Source organism: Corythoichthys intestinalis, chromosome 10 (assembly GCF_030265065.1).
Source record: "Corythoichthys intestinalis isolate RoL2023-P3 chromosome 10, ASM3026506v1, whole genome shotgun sequence".
NCBI lineage: Eukaryota > Metazoa > Chordata > Actinopteri > Syngnathiformes > Syngnathidae > Corythoichthys > Corythoichthys intestinalis.
The window spans coordinates 33191018-33211965 of record NC_080404.1 but is presented as its reverse complement, the minus strand read 5'-3'; the positions used below and the strand labels follow the sequence as shown (position 1 = coordinate 33211965).

General features: G+C 37.3%; 1 protein-coding gene across 1 annotated transcript in view; it reads right to left on the bottom strand.

Moving 5' to 3' along the window:
- Positions 1-20948, bottom strand: part of LOC130922709 (VPS10 domain-containing receptor SorCS1-like) — a 171964-nt gene that overhangs the window by 29391 nt on the left and 121625 nt on the right. Inside the window, exons 22-23 of the mRNA XM_057847663.1 lie at positions 20248-20360; positions 19365-19499 (exon numbers count right to left, since the gene is read on the bottom strand). Of these exons, the coding sequence (XP_057703646.1) occupies positions 19365-19499; positions 20248-20360 (248 nt within the window). The remainder of the gene's footprint in view (positions 1-19364; positions 19500-20247; positions 20361-20948) is intronic.

Sequence of the window (20948 nt, the reverse complement as noted above, 5' to 3'; positions counted from 1 at the left end):
CATCGACAGAAATAGGATTTAAACCATGTGGTACGCAACAGACTGTTCCTGGTGCGCACCAGAAACAATCTGGTAAACATTAGCAATATATAGCATTTAAGCCAGCGGACTTTTGCTATGGAAGCTAGCCGATTGTTCTTTTGTTGTACTTAGATCTTCATTTTTTATAAATATATATGGCGGAAAACACTCAGGTGACTTTAAGTTCCGCTCTGAGAGCCCCAATTTGGCCAAATTTCAAAATTGTCGGATATGCATGTGTGATACATCATTGGAAAGCTTAAAATCTCAATTTTCTGGGGGAAGAAAAATTTTGAACAGGAGGGCATTTTTAAAAATGTTTTTTAAAAATGTTTTTTAAACAGCAAAACCTTATCTGGAGGGGAGAAGACGCAAGAAAAGAATTACAGACGCCATGACTTTAACAAGATATTATCGCGTACTTACCTTGTTTCGATCCAAAAACTCCATGTCGCATGTATCACTGAGTGTCAAGACACAGCTGTGAATGGCCACAGCTGGATTTTTGGGGGATTTTATGGGTGAAACATGTTAATATAACAAACGTCACGATGCAGCAATCGCCGACATCAAGGAGTGGTCGAGATTTTCTTTTTCATATATTTACCCTTTTAAATGTTTATTTTCCAATTTTCTTTGTTTGGGGTAATTATCATCTAACATATCAGGGAAAATGCGACAGTAATAAAAAAATACAATTTAGCGATAGTTATGAGGTAGATATCCGTGACTTTTTTACAGACGCCATTTTTTCATTGTGACATAATTTGTTTAAAAGTTTAAAATATGCGAGTGAATACATTTTTAAAGTGTTTTTTTTTTCTTAAACAAAATATTAGACATCAACTAATGATTCTAAACTAAAAATGACAGACATTTTGAATAATAAAAATAATTACCTTGTTTTCATGGCTGGGTTGAAACAAAAACGTCTGTAAACGGGGGTTTTCAGGGTAAAACGGGCAAATTAAAAATAGTTCAGGGGTTAATACGCCATGAATCTGATATGGCAGCATCTTGACATATTGTTCTATCAAACACAACAGTTGTTTTGATTTAAAATACAGCAGTTTCTTTTAAAGAATAGTGCAAGAGCAGAAACTGCTTTTTCAGTCTTGTCTGTGATTTCCGCCATGTATATCTTTTGAGGCTAAACTCAGGTGCTATTTGAGTCCAAGTTTGAAGTCAAGCAAGCCCCCGTACTATCATATTTAGCATGCCGAGACTGCTGGTGTCCGATGCGCGCCTGAGCTTAGCCTCCAATGATATTAAAAAAATAATAATAAATGATCTTACAAAAGAACAGTTGGCTAACTTCCATAGCACAACTCCACTAGCTTAAATGCTAAAAAATGCTAACGTTTACCAGATTGTTTCTAGTGCGCACAAGAAACAATCTGGTGCGCACGAGTGGTTTTAATTTATTTTATTTCTGCCGATGTTTCTTTAGGGGCTCTGTATGTATGTCACTTATCTTTATTATTTAAAAAAACAAAAGTAAATGTCTACATTATCATCATTTTTTAAGTACATCTATGTTCTAAACTTAGTACTGTAGTTAAAATTGAAGTTTTGCATTTAGATTTGACGAAATGAGGGAAAATAAAAATTAGGAGATGGAGGTTGGGGTTACTGCTGTTTAGAAAACTTATTTTGTAAATCATTGAACAAATACAATAAGGAATGAAAATCTGTTTCTCGTGTTTGCCTTGTTACAGTATATGTAATACAGTAGCCTAAAGCAGGGTTCACTAAATCCGGACCTCGGTGCCACTTTTCCTGTTGTGTTTTCCATGTCTCCCTCCTCCAACGCACCTGAATCAAAATAATCAAGATCATTATCAGGCTGCTGGAGAGGTTGCTGATGACATAATCATTTGATTCAGATGTGTTAGGGTAGAGAGACGTGGAAAACACGACACGAAAAGTGGCACCGAGGTCCGGATTTAGTGAACCCTGACCTAAAGCATGTGTAAAACCAGTTTGTGTGTGTGTTCATAATAGGTATGACTATGCCAAAAGCGGTTTTCGTTGCATTTAAGTGGTTTAAGGAGGTTTAAACCAGTAAAAAAAAAAAAAAACTTTTATTTCAAGGAGTTCCGGCATGTAATTCTTGCCACTTTCACCCCTGCACTGATGGCGATAAAATCCATGTGTCATTTGTTCAATTTTCAATAATCAAAATTCCCAGACATTAAAATTAGCAAGCATTAAAACATTAGAAAACGTCTTTCTTTTAGCAAAAACTAGATTAGCCCAAGAGACAATAACATGAGCGAACAGTTCCCTGTTAGCAAATGCAGTTTGGAGTTGATTAAACAGGAATTTATTCTGATCGAGAATAACATGTTGAAATAGCATCCCATTTTTTTCCTCTTCTCTCTGTAAACACTCATGGGAGCATAAGGCATCTCTATACGACCCAGCTTTAACTATACGGAAACAACTTCCTGTGATATGAATGAATCAAAATTGATTTTATAACTTTCAAATGTCATTCTTCCATATAAATGTCAGATTGAAAATCAAAGCAATGTTAAAGCCTGACGTTTCTAGCTAATTTCGTTTTTTTAATTGAAATGGAAAATTGACTGAATAAATGATAAATGCATTTGATAGTAAGGGTGTCACGGTACATGTATTTGTATTGAACCGTTTCGGTACGTGGTGCTCGGTTCGGAACGGAGGCGTACCAAACGAGTTTCTGACGTAATTTAACCCTTACTTTTCGAGGCTGTGAGTCGATTGGGTTACAGTTTCTTTGTGTAGATTATATTTACTCCATCTTCTCTACTATAATGAGAACGAACACGGTAGGACAGTATATAACCCAGAAACATCAACAGTGTAACAACGTGGCCGCCGCGAGGATGCAGTGAAACGCGGGCATTAAAGTTAATCTGCCAATGCACATCAGCCACAGTGCGGCCGTGTGTTAGACGCGTCCCAGAAGCAGCTCAACGCGACGCACGCTAAAAGAACGGCAGAGTTTATTATTTGACGCGAGACGCGACCCTCCTGCGTCAATACTACTACTGGTAGCCAGGATCTGGCAGACCGGAAGTCACTCGTGTAAAAATACGGTGGATCCGGTCGATTTTCAAACTCATATGCAATCGTAACCCACTTTTTGAGTCCATCAGATCTCTTGAGTGGTAGATCGGGGCACAGTTGACTTGTCTTTGTTGATTTACAGTTGTCTTCTCTGCTATAATAATAACCAACACGGCCCCGTGTTCAATACAAAACCCTCCTACCACAACAAAAAAAGTAATAACTAATATTCACATAAGAACTAAAGTTATAAAATATACAATATAAATGAATACTATATCACATTTGTAAAATATAAAAACATAATCGTCCCATAATGAGTCCCATAATGAATCATAACATAATGAGTCCCTTTGGAACTCACTCCCTAAACCCATCAGTACCTGTTCAGACCTTCCCACATTCAAAAAACTGTTAAGAACTCAACTTTTTAAACTAGCTTTTAACTTATAATTATTTTCTTTGTTTTGTTCTGTTCACGTTGTTTGCTGTTTTTGATCCTACTGTAAAGTGTCTTTGAGCATTGGTAAAAGCACTCTACAAATAAAATGTATTATTATTATAATAAGATAAATAATAGCCCATTTAAATAAAATAAATTGAAATGAGCTAAAACACTTGTAATTAAATAATAAAAATAATAGACAGATCCTGCTTAGTACACATATAAATTTATTGATTTCTGTGTGGCATTTTATTTTGAGAAAATCCACCAATAAAGCTTTTGAAAACCGTTCATAAGAAAAAAAAAGATTCATTGAGGCATTTCATTTGTAAAATACATGTTAAAATCTTTGTCATTGGGATTGCTTTTCTCTTTAGCACAGGACTTCTTTTTTTCTTCTTTCTTTCAGAAAGAAAGCTGACCAGTATCCGGGGTCTGAAAGCCAAATTGTTGTTGGATTATCTTTAAATACCCTCTACTTTTTCAGCAGAATTCTAGCTTTATATAGGCTAGTGTTCCTATAGAGGAAGTCGGACATCCGGACATTTAATGACGTTACCAGCCACAGCAAAGCGTTGCCATAATGACAATGGGGCAAAAGACGAGTCACAAGCAGTTGCTCTGTCGTGCATTGTAATACAAACGCGTTTAAATTTCATTTTATTTGCGGTCTTTTTTCCGTCAGAATGACCAAAAGTTGCTGTGTTGCGGGTTGTCACACAAGGAAGAGTTCGGAACCGCATTTGAAGTTCTTCACTCTTCCACGTGAGAAGAAAAGGAGAAACAAATGGCTGAGAGCAATTAATCAAGGAACAGTAAAAGAAGACGGTTCCGTGCACTATTTTCGCCTGTGGGAACCTAAATCCAAGCACATTTACGTTTGCAGCCGACATTTTATTACTGGTGAGTAAACTTTAATTTTTGCCCCAATTAGCTGCTAGGATTCAATAGACTAAGCAGTGGTTATTATTACCGTAACTGGCAACTCGAAAAGCGTATTTTTCTTTTGCCCTGAACTGCTCTGATTAGTCAATTGGTATATTATTGCCCTGGTGGGGATTGGTTACTTTGCCGTGACGTGCTCACGGCTAAATAACGCTTGGAGGCGAATTACCGGTTATGGCAGAAATAATCACTTCGTATATGCTTCCAATTTTCTCAGTTCCATACAGTACATATTCCACGTAAATGATAAAGGTCAACTTACTGGGTGACTTTATGAGGTAGTTGTAGATGTTTCCGAACTCCACTGCAGGTCATTCCTTTGTTTATCCAGCTATCAGCTGCGACTTTGTATCGGCAGCTTTGTAGGCCAATAAACACTAATTTTAAATTGTATCGCCTCCTCACGTGATAATAGTAAGCCACGTTTAAGACGTTTTTAGGAAAAAAGACGCAAAACGCACCTGAAATATATTAATTTCAGACGTTTGTCTATGGAATGTTTAGCTGTGCGTTCCTCCTTCACAAAATGGCGACACGTTGCTAAGCGAGGTGACGTCATCGTGACATCACGCCGACTTCCTCTTACTGTACCGAAAATGAACCGAACCATGACCTCAAAACCGAGGTACGTACCGAACCGAGATTTTTGTGTACTATTACACCCCTATTTGATAGATATCCAATATACTGTTTTTCAACTTGGCTGCCTTTGAATGATAACGTAGTACTGACAGCAATAGACGTCAAATTCATTTTGGGCTGGAATGGAATAATCACTATTGCCGGAAATGGCAGCCAATGAGTTAAATGTATTATTGGCTTCATGAAAGAGAATTACTAGGCATAAATCCCCACTTGAAGGCCCAGGTAGGTATGCATGGCCCTCAATTGCTATTAACAGGAGGCAACACGAGGCCATGATACATCAAGAGAGCTCGTCTGAGTTGTCAGCTTATGCCTCACTAAGTCCATCTCACTCCATCTAAAACCTTCCACTGGTTAAAATTAGAGAGCTCCACGCAGTATGAATAATTACGTTTTGTTCTAGTGGCATATCAGGGTCAGTAAATCTATTACACATTTTAATAAGCCTGCTGAACACATGCACTCTAAAAATTTTTTTTTTTTTTTTTTTTCACTGAACTGAAGATTTATTACCCTATTGCCCGGGTGCTTCTGCCAGGTAATCAGACAGGCCTTAGATAAATACATCACTTTAATTTCCAATTCAGGCCTCCTGCCCCAGTTTGTCTCCTCGCTTGCTGCCAATTATAAGATGCGTCAATGTAATTAAATACCTATTAATTTTTTTCAAGACTGAGCGTGAGCCCAAAGAGTCGCGTTTACCCGGGCCACGTCGAGGTCGGCACTGCTCTCGGGGGAAAAAAATAGCTCGTCTGGCTATCTTATTGATCGTTTTCACAACAGAGGACACCTGTAGAAGATGATAATTACAACGTTTTTACTATCATCCATCCATTTTCGATTGTGTTTGTCCTTATTAGGGTCACGGGTAAGCGAGAGCTTATCGCCACTGACTTTGAGCAAGGTACACACATGATTGCTCGGCAGTCAGTCATAGAGGAAAAATGGCCAGTCAGACTCACATTTTTACATATGTACGTATATATATTTTTTTCTTTTCTTTTCAATCATTGGCTTCCATTGATGGCATTACATTTCCAATCCATTTTGAACTGAGAGAATGATCGCTGCCATCCCAACACAGTCAAAGTGAATTGGTAGTGTATCGCAGTCGATGGCAGTGAATGAGATTAGAGTGAACGTCTACAAACAGTTTTTACCTTGGAATATGACACTAAAGTTGGGGGAAAAATACTGAAAATTAGCTAGAGCTAGTGCTAACTATTGCCAAACAACTAAGGTGTCAAACACCTACAGTGTATCTACCCAGTCCTCAAGGCACACTGTGGGTCCTGGTTTTTGTTCCAGCCGATCCAGCAGAGACAGTTGAACCAATGAGGCTTCTGCTAAAACAAGCCACACCTGACTGCAATCAACTGATTGCACTTGTAAAACACCAGATTGGGGAAAAAGTGTTGTCATCTTGTTTGGTAAGAATGAAATCCTGCACCCACAGTGTGCCTTAGTGGAATAGGTTGGGGACCCCTGTGTATCACACATACCTGATTGTACATTACAGACAAGACCTTACTAGTCAAGCGCCTATGTGGGACGATATTGCCCTCTAGTGTTGAGATACTACATTACAGCTGAATAAATAATTTCACACAACATACAGTGCCGTGAAAAAGTATTTGCTCCCCCTTTGGATTTCAGTTTTTTTTTTTTTTTTTTTTTTTTTCCATATTTATCACACACAAAAGGTTTTTCATTACACAGAGACAACCCAAGGAAATATAAATTGTAGTTCATAAATGATAATTCTATTTAAGGGAGAAGGAGAAAAATACAACCCTATCTGGCCCGATGTGAAAAAGTAATTGCCCGGAGGTGGGTAGACCAGCCAAAAATTTTCCTCAAGTAAGAATAGCATTACTTCAAAATAATATTACTGAAGTAAAAGTAGTCATCCAGAAAATGTAAAAAAAAAAAAAAAAAAGTCTCCAGTGAAAAGAATACTCAAGTAATGAGTAACATTGTGAATATCTGTGTTTTTTTTTTGTTTTTTTAAACAATGATATTTTTTTCCCTCAGCACAAACTTATCTATGTAAACCTTTGTTATAAGGATACTGTACAATAACGCATTTCAGATTTGGCGGAAAACACAGATAAGACTGAAAAAGCAGTTTCTGCTCTTGCACTCCTCTTTAAAAGAAACTGCTGTATTTTAAGCCAAAACAACTGTTGTGTTTGATAGAACAATATATCTATATGCTGCAATATCAGATTCACGGCACATTAAGCCCCCAAACTATTTTTAATTTGTCTGTTTTACCCTGATAACCCCCGTTTACGGACGTCACGCAACCGCTTTTGTTTCAACCCAGCCATAAAACAAAGGTAATTAATTATATTTATTATTCAAAATGCCTGTCATTTTTAGCTTAGAATCATTAATTGAGGTCTCATATTTCGTTTAAAAAAAAAAAAAACGACTTTAAATAATTATTCACTCACCTATTTTAAACTTTAAACAAATTATGTCACAATGAAAAAAATGGCATCTGTAAAAAAGTCCCAAATATCTACATCATAACTATCGCTTAATTGTATTTTTTTTGTTACTGTCACATTTTCTCCGATATGTTAGATGATAAATAATTGATCTAAACAAAGAAAATTTGAAAAAAAAATGTTTAAAAGGGTAAATATATGAAAAAGAACATCTCAACCACTCCTTGATGTCTGCGATTTCTGCGTCGCGACCCTTGTTATATTACCATGTTTCACCCATAAAATCCCCCCAAAATCCAGCTGTGGCCATTCACAGCTATGTCTTGACACTCAGTGATACATGCTACATGGAGTTTTTGGATCGAAACAAGGTAAGTACGCGATAATATCTCGTTAAAGTCATGGCGTCTGTAATTCTGTTCTCGCATGCTCTCACCTCCAGATAGGGTTTTGCTGTTTTAAAAAATAAAAAATAAAAATAAAAAAAATAAAAAAAATAAAAAAAAAAAATGCCCTCCTGTTCAAAATGTTTCTTCCCCCAGAAATTTGAGATTTTAAGCTTTCCAATGATGTATCACACATGCGTATCGGACAATTTTGAAAGTTGGCTAAATTGGGGGTCTCAGTCTCAGAGCGGAACTCCAAGTCCCCCGAGTGTTTTCCGCCATATACAAAAAAAAAAAAAATCATTCAATTCCAGCAAGACAAAAAAAAAAAAAAAAAAAAAAAAAAAAAAAAAGAAATGAAGCATTATTCGTCCTAAGAGAGTGAGTGCCCTCAAAAAAATAGTTCCTAGTTTGAATACAGTAGTTCCTTTACAGTATATTTTCTATTATGAAATTAAAAGGATCATATCTCAAGTTTTCAATCAGTGCCAAATAAAAACTGGGAGTTTCAAATCTGCGCTTTTGATTCATGTTGAGGGCAGTGCTCTATGTCAAATACTTCATTTTTTACGGTGGTTTAAAGACGCCACGTGATTGAACAGGCTGGCGTGATCATGGAACCGCAAGCTTGCATCAGATTGGTGTAATTGAGTAATGTGATTATTGTTTTGACATCTCATTGGTGAAATTGGTAGAGCTACTCTTGGCATTGCTGGCAAAAAAATAATAATCTAATACGTAGACTTAAGAGGAAAAATGTAACGACTTGTGTAGCCCAAAGTAGAGGAGTAAAAGTAGCGTTTTTTTCTTCATATATCTACTCAAGTAAAAGTAAAAAGTATGGCTTAGTAAAACTACTCTTAGAAGTACATTTTTTCTAAAAAATGTACTCAAGTAAATGTAACGGAGTACATGTAACGTGTTACTACCCACCTCTGTAATTGCCCCTTCTTGTTAAACCACAAAGTAAACTGCTACAAACAACAGTTTAGGGGAAGCCGAGTTCAGTTTCACTCGGCACATTCAAACCTGATTGCCATCTTTGCTTAATGAAGATATCACTTAAACAGAACATGCCAGACAAAGTGAAGTTGGCAAAATCTCAGGAACAAACACATCATGCCAATATTGGCAGAGTTGAAACAATCCTGAGCTAAAATTCTTCCACAGCGATGTGAAAGACTTATCAGCAATTATTGCAAACACTTGATTTCAAGTAAGGCAATTTTCACATAGAGTTTTGGGGTTTTTTTGCACCTTAATATTCAGTTTTCATTTATGGGCCGTTTACATGGTGACGCTGCAACAAGACGCAACAAATTTTTTGCGCAATGGTCTCGCTTTTACATGGTGACGACGAAAATGGAAGGCGAAGACACTTTTGGAAGCGGAAGGAATCGATTGTGGGGAATGCTCTGCAACCAAATAAACGGAATGCTCTCGCTCCAATGACGTCGGCTAGAGTTGCCAACAGTACGCTGCCGCCGGCGGTGCCAATCAGAACTTCCAGGATGTCCCGCGAGATCCGGGACTGTTGGCAATCCTAACATGAGCACTCACGCACGTCACTTTGGGCTTGCAGTCGCTACTAGTAAACAATCAAAACAGCAAACATAGTGAACGGCAGCTTTAATTTACAGTTTTTAAAATATTTTTAGTTTACATATATTTTATTTTTGTGTTTTTGTGCCTTTTGAAGCAAGAGAGAGAAAAAAACGCATGGAGAAAAGAAAAAAAACGCCCTTGCTTCAAGTGGGCGGTTATGTTGTCTTCTGAGTTGAGGAGGTTGTTGTCAAGTGCATCATTAGCCCCTTTCACACACTCCGAAACACCGGGATTATCGCGGGATTTAACCGTGCAGCAGTTGTACTGTATGTGAAAACATTTTCCCGGGTCGACTGACACGGAGATTACTCGGACATTTCACGAGTCGCGTCTTAGTATTATATCCTGGACTTTCCCGGTGTGCGTGAAAGCAGGAGGTAAATTCCCGGGTCACAGCACGATGGCTGATGACGTAAATATCATGGTGGGCCAATCGTTTCTTCCTCCCTCTTCGCAATAAGACGAAAAGCGGTAAACAACCACCGCAATTATCAACATTGCAAGCTGGAAATAGCTAAATTAAACCCAAAACATAATGAAATTAAATAGCTACGCGATCATAAAGCCAATGATGAAAGTCCATCGTCCGTCTTTGGAAATGTGTGGTTTATTTTGTTGCCTATGTTAAGGTCCGCTACTGCAGAAACAAGGTTGTACTTCAAAGCAGAAAAAAAGGAAGGAAGGGGGGAAAGCACAATGGGTCTGTGACAGTAGGTCGACGGGGATCAATAAAATACTAACCTAAATAGCCCTTCTCTTGGATCGCCTGGGCTTAAATTAGCGGTAAAATCCTAAAGTATTTTAAATTAGAGATAAGATCTTCAGCCCCAACCCGAACCCGACCCAAATTTTGGGCCGGGTCCAAAATGTCAATTATTATGTTCGGGTTGGGTCGGGGTTCTCTCTCGCTAACTTTTTAAAATAAATATATATTTATTAAGCGTGTAACGGTACATGTATTTGTATTGAACCGTTACGGTACAGGGTGCTCGGTTCGGAACATAGGCGTACCGAACGAGTTTCTGACGTAATGTAACCCTTACTTTTCGAGGCTGTGAGTCGATCGGGTTACAGTTTCTTTGTGTAGAATATATTTACACCGTCTTCTCGACTATAATGAGGACCAACACGGTAGGACAGTATATAACCCAGAAACGTCAACGGAGCGAAAATGTGGCCGCCGCGAGAACGCAGTGAAACGCGGGTGTTAAAGTCAATCAGCCAATTCACACCAGTCGCAGTGCGGCTGCGTGTTAGAAGCGTCCCAGAAGCGGCTCAACGCGACGCACGCGAAAAGAACGGCAGAGTTTATTATTTGATGCGAGACGCGGCCCTCCTGAGTCAATGCTACTAGCTAGGATCGGGTAGACTGGAAGTCACTCGTGTAAAAATACGGTGGATCCGGTCGATTTTCAAACTAATATGCAATCGTAACCCACTTTTTGAGTCCATCAGATCTCTTGAGTGGTAGATCGGGGCACAGTTGACTTGTCTTTGTTGATTTACTGCTGTCATCTCTGCTATAATAATAACCAACACGGCCCCGTGTTCAATACAAAACCCTCCTACCGCAACAAAACAAGTAGGAACTAATATTCACATAGGAACTAAAGTTATACAACATAAAATATAATATAAATAAATACTACATCAAATTTGTAAAATATAAACACATAATAAAATAAATAATAGCCCATTTAAAGAAAATAAACTGAAATGAGCTAAAACACCTGTAATTAAATAATAAGAATAATACACAGATCCTGCTTACACAATTAAATTTATTAATTTCTGTGTGGCACTTTAACTTGAGAAAATCCACCAATAAAGCTTTTGAAAACCGTTCATAAGGGGAAAAAATGATTCATTGAGGCATTTCATTTGTAAAATACATGTTAAAATCTTTGTCATTGGGATTGCTTTTCTCTTTAGCACAGGACTTTTTTTTCTTCTTTGTTTCAGAAAGAAAGCTGACCAATACGCGGGTCTGAAAGGCAAATTGTTGTTGGATTATTATGTTTAAATACTCGCTACTTTTTTAGCAGAATTCTAGCTTTGTATAGGCTAATGTTCCTATTGTTGAAAGCACAAAATTGTGTAATAAATAACCAGCACATTTACATTTTGCATTTTGTTTTCTTACTGTACCGAAAATGAACCGAACCGTGACCTCAAAACCGACGTACGTACCGAACCGAGATTTTTGTGTACTGCTACTCTCCTAATATTTATATATGTATACTAAAACGATGTATGGATGTTAAACTGAGGAATACTTGTTTTAAAATAAATTACTTGGATAAAAAAGGGAAAGCGGTGAATGGTAATTGCAAACAGGTGCCGCAGAGCCAGAGCATGCCATGCACCCTCTTTTTAATCTTCACCTCCGCGGGTCCGCAAAACCGCATCTATTAAATATTTTTGACCAGGTATTTCGATATGGAGCAGCAAGAAGTTAAAAACAAACTAAAGACGAGGGAATTGAAAAGACAAACATGCACCGGTAATAGTTGGGTGTGGACAAACTTTTCAAGCGTTATTTCATTGTGTAAATGCACTTATAATAATCATAAAAATATGTAGACTGTTTAAAGATTAAGAAAACGTGCGTTTTTTTTTTCTACCAACTGGGAACTCGTTACAAAAGACAGGCTTTAATTTTGTTATTATCATGCACATGCATCGTCACAAATGTGATCACACAAAATGCAACCAGTCCGTTTTCCAAAGTAGCAGGAAGTGCTCTATCCAGGTCTGACTGGCGCATCCCCCCCTTTCCTCCTTCTTCTGAGTACTCAGAAATAAAACAAAAAATTTCGGTAGGGGTTTCATGCTCGGGCCTACAAATAAAATATAAAATTTCGAGGGGGGGGTTTCGGGCCTGCAAATCAAGTTGATTGATCGGGCTCGGGCCTGGTCAGGTTTTAATACCCACAGACCCGGGTCGGGTCGGGCTGGATTTTTTAAGCCTGATCTTACCTCTATCTTAAATATAGTCTTGATGAGCTTAAATTGGCTGCAGTTACGACGTCGGGCGCGCTCCCTCCGGAACAAAACACGATTTGACCAACATTGTGACAGCCGATGCAGACCAAAAATGATGTTATGTCCAGGTTATACAATCGCGCCGGCAGCCCTGACCGCACAGGGAGCGCCAGTGGGCAACACGGGACAAGTCTGTGAATGTGTCCGACCCGCGTCATTCTCGGGACATCTCTACATGCGTGAAAGCAATGACGCGAGTAAATCCCGCGTCACTTTATACGGGAATTTCCCTGGATATGTGTGTGAAAAGGGCTGATTGGCTGTTCCCTTGTAGAACTGCACTGCCTTCTAGGGCTTTCCATGAATACTAAATCGTTTTCACGGGGAATTGCGACATCGATCGAATGGAGACGGTACCATGTAAATGCAAACATGAAATTTGTCATATTCTTGGAGCGTCACCATGTAAACTGCCCCTTAGAAACTACACTTTGTATGTATTTCCTTGGGTTGTCTTTGTGTGATATTAACATTGGTTTGATGAACTAAAACTTTTGTGTGCGCTAAATAGCCACAAAAAAAAGGGGGCAAATAATTTTAAAGCACATTTTAAAGCACTCATTTCCTGTAGATATCCTGTTTAAGTGAGATATATACACCACAGATTGAACAAACATAAGGACATCACATTGGCTGTCATACTGATTGAATATATATGTGTACAGGTATACTGTTGTACAGATGTTGATTAATGTAGCACTACTGCAATATTGCCTGAATGAGTGAGTGTAAAAAAACGATCATATATGATTCAACTGATAATAAACTATACTACTGTTCAAATTTGGTCTTCTTGTATAATCAACATATGAATTCAATGGTTTTTTTTTCCACTCATTTTCTCATTGCTCTTGTATTGTTCATTATTTATTAAATTTAAAAAAAAAGCTTAAAGTTTCTTGATGCAGCTAATTAAGAACATTCTTGGTGTAATTTACAAAGAATTGGAGATTATCCCAATCCAAAATAGGTTTCTTTGTTTAGAAGCAAACAGAGAATTATGCATAAAAAATAACTTTCGTTTAAGCCTTCACGCCGAGTTTGTCAAAAGTGCGGAAAGCGTTTATATAGACTGTGTGAGCAGAGATGGGTGTGAAATGTAAAAGAGCTTAATGATTGGCGAGAACTACAGCTGGTGTATTTTCTCGCCTCTTGAAACAGGTTTCGACTTCTCAAGTGGCTCCTGTCTGACAGATGAAAATTAACAGGTAGGAAATAACATTATACAACTCTGGCATATGGAGTTTAACTAACGGCGCAGATTTTGGCTTTTCAATGTAATGACTTGTAAAGTGTTGTTTAATGGATACAGTCATTTGGGTCCACCTGCTGTAACACAACTTTAACTTTAACTGCAAACTTGATCACATCTGCATTAAATGGCCCTTTGACAATTTAAGGCTTTATGAGTTTAACAAAAAAGAACACTTTGTGTGTGGGAAAACTAAAGAAAAAATGAAGTAAAGTGTCTTTTGGCCAAAATATTCGGTAATTGTGATATTTTATACAAAAGCTGGATGAAAATTATTTGTCTTGAATATTTGAAACACTATATAATAATTAAACATTTGTTTTGCTATGTATCATATTAGCCTTGTTGTATCATACTGACAACTGTTGCTAATATTTTGCAAATACAGGTCCAGTACACATAGATCTACACTGCTCTTAATTTCATGCATGCAAGACTGACTTATTCCTTTTTATCTTGTATTATGTATCACTAGACTATAGTATTGAATTGTTGCAGTACATTGTTATTGTTGACATTACTAGTATAATTGTTGTTTCTTAGTTTACAGTAATGCAACTTGTTTGGAAAGTAAATACAAGAAATTCTTAATTGAAATAATAAAACATATGCACATTATATCCAAATATTTTTGTAACTATCATTAGATCTTCATTGATTAATGTAGATTTATGCAGTTAGTGTTTATTCATACATAAATATTATTCCCAAAGCCCCAGCATTAGTCTTTTTTTTTAATTTAATTGTAATCGAATATACTTTACTGTTAACATTTTTTGGGAAAAAAACGTTAATATAAAAATAATAACTATTATTATTATTATAAATAATGCAAGCAAATAAATCAATCTAAAAAAGTATTAGGTTCTTATTCTACTCTCATAATGCAATACACATCACTTTAAAATTTTAATATCATATTATATTTTAAATTGTTATAATGTACCGTATTGGCCCGAATATAAGACGGCCCTAATTATAAGATGACCCCCTCTTTTTCAAGACTCAAGTTTGAAAAAAGACTTTTTGAACACCAAATTAATTTTTATACAGAAAATAATTACAGTACATCTGAAACAAACGATTATAACAATATATTTGAGAGAAAAATCATGTTATTTTGCCTCATTCAAATCTTAATATCAGAATATTTAAATATGTAAACTAAAGTGTAATCACATTTGTAAATAAATGGCTTCTGGTTTTTGAAATGTAAATAAACCAATCTATTGTGGTAAGACAACAAAATTGCAATAACTGCATTAGCCATCAAAGTGAAGTCTAACTGTAACTGTAGTCTTAAAAGTTAACAAATCTGAATAAGGAAAAACATTGCAATAAAATAATGCAAACTGGTTAAACTTGAGAGTAGCTGAGATCTGTGATGACAGAACATCGCTTCAATGATATTTGGCACCATCTAGCGTCGTGAATGGGTATAATTTCTAGACCACGAATATAACACGACCCCCACTTCCTCAGTCTAATTTCAATGCAAAAAACGTTTTATATTCGGGCCAATACGGTATGTACTATTTATTTATGCGTATAAAGTTATCCAAAACCCTAAAATATTTGTCAATAATATCTATAAACAATATCGGTCATACAATTCCATGTCTAAAAGAATGGGGATTGAATTGAATTTGCTTAAACTCATTTACTGCCATTGACGGCGACAGACGTCCAATCCATGTGGACTTGTGGAGTACTGGAAATGATCATGCGCCGCCTGCACTTCTTAGGTCAAATGTATGTTTAGATGTATGTATGTACTGTATGTATGTTTATCACTGACAAAGGCAGGCAATGAGTTCATCTTCCATACTGTATTCCAAATGTGATTTCTTAAAGAGGGGGAGGGGGTCCTCGCCTGTATTTCAGGCATATGGCATCATTCTACAGCTTAACTTTCGTTTCAGTGCATCTACGAAAGGCAGTTCAATAAAAGACTTTAGCCGATAGTTTGACTCGCGTGCATTTAAAAATATAGGAAAAGTACACGACATTTCCTCACACTTAAGTCTGCCCAAGCGCTAAATGTTAGCTAAGCTGTAGGTTTTTAGAGCTGAAACGAATACTCGAGTAACTCGAGTTTAAAAACTGATCCGAGTAATTTTATTCACCTCGAGTAATCATTTAATTTTGACAGCTCTAAGCATGACGTTTTGCCCGGACTACTTTTAATGCGGGACAACGCGCTGTCATGTGCGTAGAGGAAGAAGCAATTAAAAAAATATATATATATAAATAAAAAAAATTTAAACTTACTGCAGCCGACAGCCGCTACAAATGATGCCGACGTTACTAAAAACTAGCCCGCATGATGCTATGGTGGTAGCAGGTAGCGTCTCATGCGTCTCATAGAGATCACATGTATGTTGAACTAGATGCGAAATGACAGAGTCAGCGGCGTTAGTAAACAGTAGACGTCTAAGCGCTAATAAATAAGATTAACGTTACAGTCACTCACTCAAGTAACGTTAGCCCTGCAAAGGGCTAGGCTTCTATTAATTGTGACCACTATCGATGCGTGGCTAACGTGTCTTACATACAGGCTTTATTTAATCTGTGAAAACATAGCGCTGTAGAGTGATGAGGGTGTAAAATAAAAGCTTAATAACGCTAAATGTCAATTTTAGCTCAGTAGTCATTGCTGGATAAAACACCAAGTAGCACTTGTCCCTAATGTCCTCCAATACAGCAGGTATCATACATTTATTTTGAACACTGCAAAAACTCAAAATCCTATCAGGACTTACAGTTTAGACCAACTTAAAACTTAACTAGAACTTAAAAATAGCTTGACACAAATGGAAATTCAATTGAAACACGTGGGGAAAACACCTAACTTTTAAGTGATGTGTGTTATCAAGCATAATGGCATTTTTAGGTAAGAAATACAGTGCCTTGCAAAAGTATTCGGCCCCCTTGAATCTTGCAACCTTTCGCCACATTTCAGGCTTCAAACATAAAGATATGAAATTTAATTTTTTTGTCAAGAATCAACAACAAGTGGGACACAATCGTGAAGTGGAACAACATTTATTGGATAATTTAAACTTTTTTAACAAATAAAAAAGTGAAAAGTGGGGCGTGCAATATTATTCGGCCCCTTTACTTTCAGTGCAGCAAACTCACTCCAGAAGTTCAGTGAGGATCTCTGAATGATCCAATGTTGTCCTAAATGACCGATGATGATAAATAGAATCCACCTGTGTGTAATCAAATCTCCGTATAAATGCACCTGCTCTGTGATAGTGTCAGGGTTCAGTTTAAAGTGCAGAGAGCATTATGAAAACCAAGGAACACACCAGGCAGGTCCGAGATACTGTTGTGGAGAAGTTTAAAGCCGGATTTGGATACAAAAAGATTTCCCAAGCTTTAAACATCTCAAGGAGCACTGTGCAAGCCATCATATTGAAATGGAAGGAGCATCAGACCACTGCAAATCTACCAAGACCCGGCCGTCCTTCCAAACTTTCTTCTCAAACAAGGAGAAAACTGATCAGAGATGCAGCCAAGAGGCCCATGATCACTCTGGATGAACTGCAGAGATCTACAGCTGAGGTGGGAGAGTCTGTCCATAGGACAACAATCAGTCGTACACTGCACAAATCTGGCCTTTATGGAAGAGTGGCAAGAAGAAAGCCATTTCTCAAAGATATCCATAAAAAGTCTCGTTTAAAGTTTGCCACAAGCCACCTGGGAGACACACCAAACATGTGGAAGAAGGTGCTCTGGTCAGATGAAACCAAAATTGAACTTTTTGGCAACAATGCAAAACGATATGTTTGGCGTAAAAGCAACACAGCTCATCACCCTGAACACACCATCCCCACTGTCAAACATGGTGGTGGCAGCATCATGGTTTGGGCCTGCTTTTCTTCAGCAGGGACAGGGAAGATAGTTAAAATTGACGGGAAGATGGATGCAGCCAAATACAGGAACATTCTGGAAGAAAACCTGTTGGTATCTGCACAAGACCTGAGACTGGGACGGAGATTTATCTTCCAACAGGACAATGATCCAAAACATAAAGCCAAATCTACAATGGAATGGTTCAAAAATAAACGTATCCAGGTGTTAGAATGGCCAAGTCAAAGTCCAGACCTGAATCGAATCGAGAATCTGTGGAAAGAGCTGAAGACTGCTGTTCACAAACACTCTCCATCCAACCTTACTGAGCTCGAGCTGTTTTGCAAGGAAGAATGGGCAAGAATGTCAGTCTCTCGATGTGCAAAACTGATAGAAGCATACCCCAAGCTACTTGCAGCTGTAATTGGAGCAAAAGGTGGCGCTACAAAGTATTAACGCAAGGGGGCCGAATAATATTGCACGCCCCACTTTTCAGTTTTTTATTTGTTAAAAAAGTTTAAATTATCCAATAAATTTTGTTCCACTTCACGATTGTGTCCCACTTGTTGTTGATTCTTGACAAAAAATTAAAATTTTATATCTTTATGTTTAAAGCCTGAAATGTGGCGAAAGGTTGCAAGGTTCAAGGGGGCCGAATACTTTTGCAAGGCACTGTATATATATACATAAATAAATAAATAAATAAATAAATAAATAAATAAATAAATATATATATATATATATATATATATATATATATATATATATATATATATATATATATATATATATATATATATATATATATATATATATATGTATATATATATACAGTACTGTGCAAAAGTTTTAGGCAGGACACCTGCCTAAAACTTTTGCACTGTACTGTATATTTTTATTATATTATGTATATACAGGACATACCGTATGTATATATTTTTCCCAAGTGGAAGCTTCCATGATCCTAATAAATTAAATAATTTAAAAATATATATATACAGTACTGTGCAAAAGTCTTAGGCAGGTGTCCTGCCTAAAACTTTTGCACAGTACTGTATATAATAAGATCGAAGTTTTTTGAGTAAAAGCAGATAATTTTTTTTTTCATTCTAGTTACATCTGAGATGCAATTTTTGGCTGTTTTCAACAATGTACATCGAAAATAAAGACATTGATTGACTGAAAATGGTTCAATATTGGATGAAATGTCTTGTTTTCTCATGGATATTTATAATTGCTCTACACCTAAAAATATGTTTTCTCCGATTACTCGATTAATCGATAGAATTTTCAGTCGATTACTAATATATTCGATAGCTGCAGCCCTAGTAGATTTACATGAAAATTTGTCATGAGAGGAAGGTGAGGCAGGGTGCGGTGGAGCGCAGGAGGAGAGAATTACGCCACACGTCAGAGCAGAGGATGAGCTAGGAGGTCAAAGTTGGAGGAATGTACCACTGAGCGTTTCCGCAGCCCCCACCGGCAGAAAGGAGACATTTGACGATTTCTCAAATATAGAAGAATATAGGTTCAGAAAACCTTTCCGATTGTCTTTTTAACTAGGAAATGACCATGTAGCATTAGAAGCTCATAAAAGTGGAATTTGAATGTGACCCCCCCGCCCCACAAACACTTTAATAAGACTTCAATACCTGTTCTAGGTGTTGCCGCTTTTCCGCCACAACCTGCCTTCCGCGCCTCCTCTCAGGAACAATAAAAATCTCGGCTGTGGTTGGCAGACCAGGAAGCACCGTGACCAGCAGCTGATCCTCACTAATCGCAGTGACCTTCAAAAACAATGACAACAATCATTGAAACCTCCCTGACCCATAACGCAACTGTAAAAATGACTGCTGGCTTTGTGCATCATCAACATTCACCGTCATGACAGGATGCAGAAATCACCGTAAATGCGCAGGTTCAATCTGACATTTTATGCTTGAAAAAAAAAACACAGCTTTTAGTGTATTTATGCCGTAACCAGAGGTCTGCTGTCAGAGAATTCCACAGTCTGACAAGACAGAAGGTCAAAGTGAATGTTTTATACAAGAGGATATATTTAGAGCTTGCTACCCAGGTCTTTTACATAACTGTCTTTCAGATGTCGACCCCTATAATGAGCGATATCGAAGGTTCCTTCACTATCTTGACGACCGTCAATGATTTCGAGTACAAACGGCAAGTGTCAATGGCGTGGATTTAACTGCCCTTTTGTGTCGTTTCAAAGGGCGGCACTGGTAAAAAGAAAAAAAAAAAAAAGAATTCTGTGAAATTATACCGACCTTGACGTTCAAGGCTGGATTTACAGCGACACGGTTCGAGTCACACGTTTCTTTTTTTTTGCTCTCATGTGTTACTGGGTGGTGTTTTGAAGTGAAAATATTTGGATTTGTGGGTATAGTCTTAAACCTAAATTTACAATTTAAATTTAAAAGAACTTCTTCTGATAACGAAGGAATTCCAAAAGGACTTACAACTCAAATCACTGCCCAAAAAATGCTTTAAAAAGTGACAACTGCAACCTTTGGTCCTGACCTGGACTATGGAGCGCTTCACCACTCTTGCGATGTCAGCTCGCCACTCGGATAGACCAGGATTGGCATCGTCCAGATTCGAGGAAAAGGCCAAAATGTGTGACAGGAAATAATCTGTAAAACAAATAACACAAAAAATTTTTCATAAATTTCACTAGAAATTGTGATCATCAGCTTAAGGGTCGAAGCTTCATGGTTTGACGCTCACCTCTCACTAAATGCAGTTAGAAAAACATACAGCAATAACATCGTTAAATAGACTGCAAATAATTAGAGTTTGACATTTCTATAGCGGGCACCTTGGCTACCCGTGGGCAGTATAACTGATGTACATCATATTCTGTGGTACCTTTACATCCGAAGTTAATTTGTTCCAGGTCCTTGTTTGTAGGTTGAAATGGTTGTATGTCGACCAGGATTTTCCCATAAGAATACGTTATAATTATAGATGTTGATGCCGATCGATCGGGTCCGATCACTTCATTTTCAAAGTATCGGAATCGGCAAGAAAAAAATATCGGCCATGCCTTTTTAAAATTTTTTAAAATTTTTTTAATTAAATCGTTTTCTAATTGTATTTAACGTTACAGACATAATATGTTACACTTATCCAGAGTCTTTAGTTTAGGCTTAAGGTAGGGTTATCAAATTTATCCCAATAACGGCGGTAATTAATTTTTTAAAAAATGTATCACGTTAAAA